The sequence below is a fragment of the Polypterus senegalus genome, chromosome 16 (assembly GCF_016835505.1).
Source record: "Polypterus senegalus isolate Bchr_013 chromosome 16, ASM1683550v1, whole genome shotgun sequence".
Classification (NCBI taxonomy): domain Eukaryota; kingdom Metazoa; phylum Chordata; class Cladistia; order Polypteriformes; family Polypteridae; genus Polypterus; species Polypterus senegalus.
In genome coordinates this window covers 23906532-23919223 of record NC_053169.1, presented here as the reverse complement: position 1 = coordinate 23919223, position 12692 = coordinate 23906532, and the positions used below count along the sequence as shown (strand labels likewise).

The 12692-nt window shown below is 41.4% G+C and overlaps 1 protein-coding gene across 1 annotated transcript in view; it reads right to left on the bottom strand.

Moving 5' to 3' along the window:
• slc24a3 (solute carrier family 24 member 3) overlaps window positions 1-12692 on the bottom strand; it is a 406434-nt gene that overhangs the window by 27965 nt on the left and 365777 nt on the right. The window contains exons 11-13 of the mRNA XM_039737947.1: window positions 10409-10569; window positions 8312-8579; window positions 240-406 (exon numbers count right to left, since the gene is read on the bottom strand). Of these exons, the coding sequence (XP_039593881.1) occupies window positions 240-406; window positions 8312-8579; window positions 10409-10569 (596 nt within the window). The remainder of the gene's footprint in view (window positions 1-239; window positions 407-8311; window positions 8580-10408; window positions 10570-12692) is intronic.

Here is a 12692-nt window from a genome sequence, read left to right as displayed (position 1 = left end):
AAGTACAATGATGAGTAAAACAAAAATGAAAATGGGCTTAGGATATAAGCAGGAACTCACATATGTGAAATATACAGTATAAGCAAGACATAGGTAAAAAAAAAATTCTAATTATTATTTTTAACTTGTTGCTTGAATATTAGTAAGTATTTATTATAATAAGAAATTAATGCTGTTTATAAAAAGAGAAACACTGGCAGACACCTTTAATGAAGCAGCACTAACCCGTGACTACATACCATCCAAACCATGACGTAGGAGAAGCATGCGATCCACATTGTAGACGAAGCAAACGTGACCATGAACCACTTTTCCCATCTTGGTGACGCACAATTTGGCACGGTGAGAAACAGCAGAAGAGACAGGGGCCAGGCGACAATCCATTTTAGCTTGTTACATTTACCCGCTAGGAAAAACAGAACAAAAAACAAAACACAGATGTCCTCATCATATTTCCTTGCTAGTTTTCCAAGGGTGAAGTGTTATATTTACAATATTATCTTCTTTTGTTCTGAACATTGTCTGATAGCACTCATAATTTCACTTTTAGAATATTTTTTTTTTTGTTGACAGAAGTGTATGATTTGCTAAGGTCTGAGATTGACTTAATGGATTTTAGGTTCACCAAGCTATAATTATAAAGAGTTCCTGTCACAAGTATCCATCCAACTTATTGATATCTTATAAAATAAATATTAGGTTTATCTTTCTAAGATAAACAAAACAAGACAATAAACACTTAGATTAGACTGCCTGTAAGTACAGTGCTCTGTCTTTTAATAATGTTAATCAGTGAAATTCACCAAAGTGTTTTTTGCAGAGAATATGCTGTGTTTGCCAAATATTTTCCTGGAAATGAAATGTGCATACTTAGCCATGCACTGCAGCTACGATTTAAAACAAGCCTTAAAGGAGACAGAAAGAAAACATGTGAGACCCTGTGAAATAATAATAATACAAATAATAAAAGATTTATTACTTTTTACACAGCCTTTCTATCTTCTTCATAAAAGAAAAAAGTATGAAGCATCTGCACAGAGATCAGAAACAAAAAAGACAATTCAGCTGCACACGGAGCTGCGACTTCAAATACTGTACTGGAACGAGTCCCATGCCGCCAGTTCATCACAATTCTGACGTGTGCCACAAGACTTGAACTTTCTGAGAGCTGATTTATATCTTTTTACTTTTACTTGTTGCTGGTCTGTGGCAATTTGTTGCCTTTTATATGTAGTTATTGTTCCTCCTGCATCCTTTTGTTGTTTGAGGAACAGCGGTGCAGTAGTTAGCAGCACTGCTGCTTCAGACCTCAGATCACATTCTTAGCCACAATAGTTGGTCCAACACAGAGGTTTATATTCTCCAGGCATGCTGGCGCCTCACAATATTATTTTATTTTCCTTCGATGCTAACTAGCAATACTATGAATGTTTGGGTTTTATTATTAGATAGATAGATAGATAGATAGATAGATAGATAGATAGATAGATAGATAGATAGATAGATAGATAGATAGATAGATAGATAGATAGATAGATAGATAGATAGATAGATAGATAGATAGATACTTTATTAATCCCAAGGGGAAATTCACATACTCAAGCAGCAGGATACTGATAAAAACAATATTAAATTAAAGAGTGATAAAAATGCATCTACTGTATAACAGACACTATTATTATTATTATTATTATTAATAATAATAACATTTTATTTTAAGGCACCATTCTAAACACCTAAGGACACTTTACAGATAATAAAATCATTAAACCAACAAAAATATGCATGTACACATACAGTATGCATATATCTATATCTATGGAACTGAAAATACAGCAATAAGAATACAGCCTAAGGTCATGTGATGTAAACTAATCTAAATAGATACGTTATTAAGACGAGATTTAAAAATACATAAAAGGTTACATTATTTTAACAACTGCATCTATATTTCTAACATTAATATATAAATATTATACTGATAAAAGGATGTGTTTGATGGTCTGTGTATCTGTCTGTTTCGTCTGGTTTCTATGTCTCTGTCATTCCAGCAGATGTTGCATCACAAACATTTCCAGTAATAAAATCTTTGCTTTTTTTCATTCCAACAGATGGCGCATCACAAACATTAACACTGCTTTTACAAATCCCATACCAAATGGCATATAACAGAGACATACATATTGCATGTGTCATTACAACAGATGGTGCATCACCAACATTTGTAGTACAGTAATGCACTTTATTACTACAAATGGTTGTGATGCACCATCTGTTAAAATGGCAAACACAATGCATTTTATTACTATATGGATTACAAAATACATTCCAATAGACAGTGCACTGCAAATATTACTACTCAGCTCCATGTTGATTGCTTAGATTTCAACACATCTTAGCTACAGTGCATCCGGAAAGTATTCACAGCGCATCACTTTTTCCACATTTTGTTATGTTACAGCCTTATTCCAAAATTGATTAAATTCATTTTTTTCCTCAGAATTCTACACACAACACCTCATAATGACAACGTGAAAGAAGTTTACTTGTGATTTTTCCAAATTTATTAAAAATAAAAAAACTGAGAAATCACATGTACATAAGTATTCACAGCCTTTGCCATGAAGCTCCAAATTGAGCTCATGTGCATCCTGTTTCCCCTGATCATCCTTGAGATGTTTCTGCAGCTTCATTGGAGTCCACCTTTGGTAAATTCAGTTGACTGGACATGATTTGGAAAGGCACACACCTGTCTATAGAAGGTCCCACAGTTGACAGTTCACATCAGAGCACAAACCAAGCATGAAGTCAAGGGAATTGTCTGTAGACCTCCGAGACAGGATTGTCTCGAGGCACAAATCTGGGGAAGGTTACAGAAAATTTTCTGCTGTTTTGAAGGTTCCAATGAGCACAGTGGCCTCCATCATCCATAAGTGGAAGAAATTCGAAACCAACAGGACTCTTCCTAGAGCTGGCCGACCATCTAAACTGAGCGATCGGGGCAGAAGGGCCTTAGTCAGGGAGGTGACCAAGAACACGATGGTCACTCTGTCAGAGCTCCAGAGGTCCTCTGTGGAGAGAGGAGAACCTTCCAGAAGGACAACCATCTCTGCAGCAATCCACCAATCAGGCCTGTATGGTAGAGTGGCCAGACGGAAGCCACTCCTTAGTAAAAGGCACATGGCAGCCCACCTGGAGTTTGCCAAAAGGCACCTGAAGGACTCTCAGACCATGAGAAACAAAATTCTCTGGTCTGATGAGACAAAGATTGAACTCTTTGGTGTGAATGGCAGGCATTGCGTTTGGAGGAAACCAGGCACCGCTCATCACCAGGCCAATACCATCCCTACAGTGAAGCATGGTGGTGGCAGCATCATGCTGTGGGGATGTTTTTCAGTGGCAGGAACTGGGAGACTAGTCAGGATAAAGGGAAAGATGACTGCAGCAAAGTACAGAGACATCCTGGATGAAAACCTGCTCCAGAGCGCTCTTGACCTCAGACTGGGGCGACAGTTCATCTTTCAGCAGGACAACGACCCTAAGTACCCAGCCAAGATATCAAAGGAGTGGCTTCAGGACAACGCTGTGAATGTCCTTGAGTGGCCCAGACTTGAATCCGATTGAACATCTCTGGTGAGATCTTAATATGGCTGTGCACCGACGCTTCCCATCCAACCTGATGGAGCTTGAGAGGTGCTGCAAAGAGGAATGGGCGAAACTGGCCAAGGATAGGTGTGCCAAGCTTGTGGCATCATATTCAAAAAGACTTGAGGCTGTAATTGCTGCCAAAGGTGCATCGACAAAGTATTGAGCAAAGGCTGTGAATACTTATGTACATGGGATTTCTCAGTTTTTTTATTTTTAATAAATTTGCAAAAACCTCAAGTAAACTTTTTTCACGTTGTCATTATGGGGTGTTGTGTGTAGAATTCTGAGGAAAAAAAAGGAATTTTATCCATTTTGGAATAAGGCTGTAACATAACAAAATGTGGAAAAAGTGATGCGCTGTGAATACTTTCTGGATGCACTGTAGATAGGGCATCTGGTATATATATATTGTTAGATCCTGGCACCCCCAACTGGAGCTCGATAACCCCAAAACTGCAATGTGTGCATGTAAAACAGGGGAGGTGGTCATCTGCTGCCAGTTCAACTACACGTTTGCAGGCTTACCGCGTAATGCGCCTGTTACCCGATGGAACATTCAAAACCAGTCACTGACCTGGCCTTGGCCTCTTTCTGTCTTCTTTCTTGCAGGAAGGCTAATCAGTTCTTTTAATCTGAGAAGGGAGCTTATGCAGGATGGCTGTCAGACGTCACTGCTTGTGAGCTCCGAGTGCTTAAATGACAGCTCCCGTCTGAATAAAAGCTCTGAGAAAGTTCCTGTCTTCATAACAATAAAGCTGATTTTCTCGGAAACCTGGACTCACCTCCTTCTCTCTTGTGCACGTCTGTGAGCCACACATCACAATAAATATATTGTAAGAAATTGTTTGTGATCGTTATTCCATTTTGTTGATTTCTGCATCAGTGGCTCCTAAAATATTATCTGAACTTCGTCTAAGTCACAGTAATAGGTAAGGGCAGATTTCACAAATAGCACAAACAAAACTGACCATGGGTGGCATGGTGGTGCAGTGGGTAGCGCTGCTGCCTCTCAGTTAGGAGACCCAGGTTCGCTTCCCGGGTCCTTAAACCACTAACGCCACTTACAGTGTTTATCCACCTGGACCTGCCACTTACTTAAAGAAGGACCTAAAACCCAGAAGATTTGCCATCTTGAGGCAGTTCATTTTGAGAACTTGCATCTGAAAAGATGTTTCTTCGGTTAGAGTGTGTTTGTTCATTATTATTTTGACTTCAGTTATACGGGGTGACCAGAGTGGTGCCCCAACTCTTTATTGTGGTCTGTCTGATCTCTTACACCTTGTAATTGAAAGTGGCTCTGCACAAAATAAGTTGAAATGAATACATAACCATACATCCATTTTCCAAATCCCTGCACTGGCAGATCAAACATGAAGTGCATTAGCGGCATGTCCACTTCAGTGCTTAAATATGCACTCTGTATGTGCAAATGCACACGTGTCTCTGGTTAAGTGACAATTGATTTTACAAATAAAGGTCAGAATGGCCATAAACAGATGCGGTAATGTAATTAACTTGGGAGTTCTCCCAAAGCCACATTCACAATAAAAGCTGCTATCAACTGTCTGTCTTCAATAATTATGTGGAGGTACTAATTGACTGTAATCGCTGTGAACTTGACAAATTTCTTTGCAAATTATCACTAATTGCAGCTGAAGCAGTTATGTAAATGAATAATCATGCAAGAGGCTGCACAATAATGTTACAGGAGGAGGCTGGTTAGTCTTGAGTGGTACAGTAAATGAATATGCAATTCTTTATGGAGAATAAATGTGTCACTAGTTTCCAAATATGTGTCTTAACCAGCATTTGAAGTCAGATTGCCGTGCTGTTTTTGAATAGGTAACAAGTTTAAAACATAATAAAAGTTAGTGTGAAATGCACAATACACACTGTACAATATGGCACAAAATCAAGCATTCACAAAATATATGAGAAGTTCAGTTTCCTAAAATGTTCAATCCAAGCTTAAAAACTTGTTTGAAATTTCTTTAGCGTTTTATTTGCATCCACCCAGTTCCAAAAATCTGTAATAGAAAGGCGAATTGCTGCAGATTTACATCTCAAAGCATCTCAGTTCAACGATTTGCACTTTGGTTAACTGCTGAGGGTTATCTGCAAACCTGCAGCATTTGGCTCAGAATTGAGCTCCTTGTAGTGTAAGCTAAAGTTGAAACTCCATTAGTCAGCTGCACAAAGACCACGTCTGAACACTGTGAGCGGCGTACTTCGGTGTACGTGAACTCGTGGCATCAGCGGATCTCTCTCTCTCTCTCTCTCTCTGTGTCAGCATCACTGCTACACTCCACCCATCCACAGTGCAAATCCTCTCCTCTGTACCCAGTGAAATGTAGTGGGTTCACTTTACAAAGCATTTCACTTTGAAGATTTGAACTGTGGTTAACTGCTAGTGGCCAGCCGTGCACCTGCAGCATCTGGCTCAGAGCTGAGCTCCTTCTAGCATGGACCTCTTGTCAGATGATCTCTATGTGTGTCAGGCCCCACATTTTCTGTACAGTGTCACTGCTATATTCCACCCATCCACAATGCAAATCCCATCCTCATCACCAAAAGAGTTTGAAGAACTGAACTGTGGTGAGCTGCCTTCAGTCAGCTGCAAACTGGCAGCCTCTGGCTCAGTTGTAGTGTGAGCTAAAGGAGTAACTCCATTAGTCAGCTGCACAGAGACCACTTCTGAACACTATGAGGGGTGCACTTCCTTGTGATGTCAGATGATCTCTCTGTGTGTCAGACCCCACCTTTTCTGTGCAGTGTCACTGCTACATTCCACCCATCCACAATGCAAATCCCATCCTCATCACCAAAAGAGCCTGAAGAACTGAACTGTGGTGAGCTGCCTTCAGCTCATAACTGAACTCCTTGTAGTGTGAGCTAAAGGAGTAACTCCATTAGTCAGCTGCACAGAGACCACTTCTGAACACTATGAGGGGTGCACTTCCTTGTGATGTCAGATGATCTCTCTGTGTGTCAGACCCCACCTTTTCTGTGCAGTGTCACTGCTACACTCCACCCATCCACAGTGCAAATCCTCTCCTCTGTACCAAGTCAAATGAACTGAGCTCCTTCTAGCATGAGCAAAAGTAGAAACTCCATTAGTCAGCTACACAGAGACTGTTTGTCAGATGATCTCTATGTGTGTCAGGCCCCAGCTTTTCTGTGCAGTGTCACCGCAAAACTCCACCCATCCACAGTGCAAATCCCATCCTAGTCACCAAATGAGTTTGAAGAACTGCACTGTGGTGAGCTACCGGCAGTCAGCTGTAAACTGGCAGCCTCTGGCTCATAACTGAGCTCCTTGTAGTCTGAGCTAAAGGAGTAACTCCATTAGTCAGCTGCGCAGGGACCATCTTTAAATACTACGAGTGGTGTGCCGCATGGTGATGTCTGCTGATCTCTCTCTCTGTGTTAACCTCCACCTCATCTGCACAGCGTTGCTCCTACAACAGGTTAAGATGGGGCAGCACAAATCTGTTCCATAAAAAGGGGACATGAAACAGAATCCTAACAGACTGGAAGTCTTAAGGTATAGAAAATCATTCTTTCGACATGAATGTTATGAGGCACAAGCTGGGCTGATGTTACGTCTTTGAACAAAATCTGCACAGACGAAAACTCCATCCTGAAATTTTACCTGGGCTGTTAAGTGTTCTTGTGGAAAAAATACGGCCCTCTACATCACCGAGATGTTAAAACTACACCTTTTATAATTTAAAACGATGTTATTTGTATTTACTATACATAAAATCTCTGGCACGGTGGAGCAGTGGTAACGCTGCTGCCTCACAGTGAGGAGACTAGGGTTTGTGTCCTGGCTTCTCCCTGCTTGGAGTCTGCACGTTCAACCTTTGTCTGTGTGGGTTTCCTTGAACTGTCCAAAGACATGGAGGTTAGTTGAGTTGGTCACACTAAATTGGCCCTGGTGTGTGTTTGCCCTGCGATGGACTGGCACCCTGTCCGGGGTTTGTTCCTGCCTTGCAACCCACTAGCTGGAATAGACGCCTTTCCCCACACGACCCTGGTCTGGATGAAGTGGGTTAGAAAATAACATTAAAAATTAGCACTTTTGTATTTATCAATCCATTATATGAATCTGATTATTCTATTTCTGGGTTACAGATGGACAACTGTCTACAATAGCAGCTTTGGCTACAAGGCAGGAACCAATGCATCACCGGATTACAATTGCTATTGTTTTGTAATCTAATTATATTTTATTGTCACTGTTTATAAACTGAAGTCCAAATTCTAGTTTAAAATATATAAAATCACATTGCTTCCAGTGCATTACTGCTGACAAACATTTAAGTTGTACACAGATATTCAGTTAAGAAAACAAGTCATTGTAATCTGAGACACAAAACACTCCATGACGCCATTTTATTTTTAGACAGTACAATTGGTAATATAATATTTCCCAAGGCTGGGATCTTTCCATTACAGTTTTTTTAAAATTACACCATCTGCCTGCTAAGCGACTCCTAAGTGTAGCTTTGGAGAGACAGGATTTAGGGGGGCAGTGGGGAGGACAAGTGTGGCGGGGTGGAGTGTGGCTAGTGTGAGCAGATATGGAAAGTTACACGCTAAAGAGAAACATTTACTTGAAAGTACAGTTTCATGCCAAATCACAGTGCGGATGACCTACCGGGAATTTCAAAAGGAAGCAAAGGTCCTTCATTATCATCCTCTTCTTCTTCCTCTTCATCATTTTCATTGTTCTCATTGTCTTCATTTTCATTCTCTGTCTCATTCCCTGTCTCAATACCTACATTGTCACCATGTCTGCTGTTCATTCCGCGCTCTGAGGAACCAGCCATGCCAAGTCCATTTTCAAGACCGTGCTTGCTTGGTATTCTGACGGCCACTTCAGAATCTCCATTAATAAAAGATCTGTTGTGTATCAGTCTTTGTCTCTGAAAGTAAAAACATAAACAGTAGTTATCGTCCTGCATGAAAGCAGTTTATTTTGATACAGTATGAATGACTTAATCATTTCTAATGACCTACAATCAGAGCCATACTGTCCAATTCTGACTACTGGAGAGAGTAATCCTCTCAGAAATGTCTACCTTCTTAGACTTTCTCTACACACACTGGAAGATGTTTCCCAATCTTAGGTAAGGTGAGAACTTGTGACTGCAGAAAGTCACCGGGAAAGAACTCGATCCAAGGCAAGTTGGAAACCACCACCAATAAAAACGTAGTTATACAAATTGTGGTAGAGCGATTCTCAAATTTGCTGAGATTTTTTCTGTGTCTCAAGAAAAGCAAATATTATGTTTCTACAATAAGAACCAATGATCACTCAAGGTGGTGGTACTGGAATGGCATAGCCTGGTGATACTTTCTTGCATTCAAACTTGAAAAACAGGTCATTATTGATGGATCCATGAATTATACTATTCATCTCAGAATTATTCTGGAGACTTTCAGGCTGTCCTTGACTGGACTGGAAGCTCAGACACAGTTGGGTCATGGAGTGAGTTCATAATCTGAAGCACATGAGCAAGTGTACCCCTGACTGAGTGGAGAAAAATATACTGAGAGTTTTTAAATAGTATAGTCAGACCTACACCCTATTGAGATGTTATGGCAGGACCTGAAACCAGAGGTTTATGCTTAAAACATGTCCATGAATTAAAGCAATTCTACATGAAGGAATAGTTTAGAATTCCTCTTCAGTGTAGTGACACTCTACTAATGACTTTATTTACTAGTTAGTGTGCCTAATGTAGCAAAAGTAGTTCTTGAGTCCAAGAGGACAATTTCTTTTTCCAGTTTGAGTGAACTGGGTATTACATAAATTCCTTTAATCTATACTAATAAAAGGCAAAGCCCTCACTGACTGACTGACTGACTGACTCACTCACTCACTCACTGACTCATCACTAATTCTCCAACTTCCCATGTAGGTAGAAAACACAAAAATCTGACTTTTCCAGTCATATACAGTATGGGGTGTCGTTGTGACACACATTTGTTCGTCTGGGACAGGGGTCTTCAATCACAGTCCTGGAGGGCCGCAGTGGCTGCAGGTTTTTGTTCTAGCCTGGTTGCTTAATTAGAAAGCAATCCTTGCCAATAATTTAATTGCATGGCTTGTTAGTGCTTTAACTCTGTAAAGTCAGGTTATTCTCATATCCTAGATTTTTTTCCCCTTACTAATTATATCATCCAAATGATTTGAAGGCTGAAATGGAGGAGTAATTCTCAGTCCTTCACTTGTTTTTCTTCACTTTCCTTCCACGTATTTAATTGAACCCAACAGTGCATGATATTTACGCACAGGTGTAAATGGTAACAAGCTAAATGGAGAAATGCTGGTCTCTTTTTTCATTGGCATCTTATTGCTAATTAGGCGCAATTAAAAACCAAGACTACAGCTGTTTAAGACTAAAATAAGCAATAAGGGTTCAAAATCTTAACGAGCGAGACCACTAAAGTGAAGCACGAGTGTTACTTGAGCAATAACGGCTTCTTATGACGCAATTGGGTTGGAGCAAAAACCTGTAGCCACTGCGGCCCTCCAGGACCGTGATTGAGGACCCCTGGTCTAGGAGGAACATCAGTTTTCATTATCAAATAAAGTGTAAAACTATGTGCTCAAAGGTTCACTTTTTTGTACTTTTTATGGCATCTTTTAACATTTCACACGTTTTTTTAAGCTGCATGATCCCCCCAGTTAAATTTGCTTACTGTGGTCTTGCTGTTAATATGTAGGATCTGAGCGGATTTGACATACCTCAGTGATAAGCATGCGGCTTGCCATGGTCAACCGGGTCCGTGGAGGAAAGTGGCTGGTAATCATGATCCGCAGGCCAGCCTCGGAGAAGGTGAGCTGGTGAGGATAGGCTGAAAGCAGTTCATCAACCATCAGGACTGATGGCTTGCGATGGAAATTAGCTGAAAGGAATGAATGGATTAGAAGACGTGTGCAATTAATTCTGTTTTGTATGCAGAAATAAAGCACAAATATGTGGTGAGGCATTGCAAGAAAGGGTGACAGTTTTTCCTGTTGGAGAATATGGCTAGAGTTCATTATTTAAGGAAAGGACCACATTTATGGACATACAACTGAGGAATACACAATGGACAAAAACAAATGCAGAGCCTTTCAGATTTTTCTTTTGGAGGATGAAGGTGAAAAACTTTGGGCAGAGGTGGCGAGTACAGATATTTCTTTACAAGAAATCTGACAATAAGCAGCAGTGCATCTAATTTTAACGACAGATGTTGTACATTTTTTGAGATTGCAGGACTGCATTTATTTTGCTTTAATTCAATACAAATTTAGGTTAAATCATCCATCCATCCATCATCCAACCCGCTATATCCTAACTACAGGGTCACTTGGGATCTGCTGGAGCCAATCCCAGCCAACACAGGGCGCAAGGCAGGGAACAAACCCTGGGCAGGGTGCCAGCTCACCACAGGGTGCGCACACACACACCCATACACCAAGCACACACTAGGAACAATTTAGAATCGCCAATGCACCTGCGGGAAGAAACCGGAGCACCCGGAGGAAACCCACGCAGACACGGGGATGTGGTGTTATGGGTCCACAGCTCGTTGAGCAAAGGCCATTCATTTTAAATAAATAATCGACGCACTAGCGAGGGGACGTTGGGCCATAGCGAGCCGTGGGGCGATCCGTAGGGTGTGGGCGTTTCTCACCGAGTACACAGGTGAGAAACTGCCCACATTCGTGATTGTCCCATGGCTAATGCTGCAGCTGCTGTGGCCCGCGTCATTTTAAAAAGCGCAAGTCGGTTGTGGGGTGGAAAAATGGAGTGAGGAGAAAAGAGATGAGGAAAAGAGGACGGAGGTTACAGGGAGCGAGGAAGCATGCGGTGCAAGAGAGACGGACAGGCGGTGCGTGCGTGTGGTGAGCGCACGATCTAGGGCAGCTGTAAGGAAGCTGGGGTGTTGGGCCTACACCCAGGCGATTGATTTGGATGTCGCTCTAGCTGAGCGATTATGTAGCCGGAGTGACCAAGGGAAGGCGACTGGCCGCAGAAAGGCAGCGGAAAGGCAGCGGAAGTCGGGAGACTTGGTGGTTGGAATCCCCAACGTGGGCGACCTGGCCGTTGGTGGAAACCAAGTTCTCCGAGGCTGGGATGAGTGCCATACCGGAGCCAGGGATCGGGAGGTCTCCAGTCTCGAATGTGTGTTGTAGGAGGGCAGCTGCATAGAGAGTGTGGCTCCTCTGTTGCGAAGCCTGGACAGGGAGATGCAGGGGAGTCACATGTTAAAAGAAGCACCGAGCTTGTTTGTTGTTTTAAGAACTGCTTCCTAAAGAAGATTTTTAACCTCTCGTTTTAAAGGATTGTTTTTTCTATTTATTGATTTTAACCTCCACGTTCTTTTATTGGATTATTAATTGAATGAACTGCACTATTTATTGGAACACTGTTTTGTTTTGATGGACAATTTTAAATAAAAAGCCCTATTCACTTTTTGCACCACCCCTTGCTCAATTGTTTGTTTGCCTCCATTGACTAGCTCACTCGGTTTCATTATCGACGGTGTTGGGTTCAAGGGTTCCCAAAATCAGATGGGAGTGTGGAGCCAGAACCCACATCGTCACAGGGGAGAACATGCAAACTCCATACAGGGAGGACCCGGGAAGCGAACCAGGGTCCCCTAACTGCGAGGCAGCAGCGGTACCCACTGCGCCACTCCCAAATAAATCATCTTAATTAATACTTTTTTTTAATCACTGATAATGGTATCTGCTCTGCCTTGTAGGAACCTTTGAAAAAGCCGAAATTAGTCTCAAACTAAAACACAGCAGAAAATGGGAAGATGAGACACTTATTTGTGAATTTGTACTTCATTTGCATGAAACAATTGGCTCCTAATTTTAAGTGCAGCTATAACAAAAGCCTTCCATTTCAGAGACCTTCATTTCACATTTCATGTGTACCTTCTAACATTTATATTGATGTACTATGGAAATTAATGGGAGCATTAGAAGGAGTCAGTGAAGAAGTTGCTTAAAACTGATTTGTTAAGTTCAACAG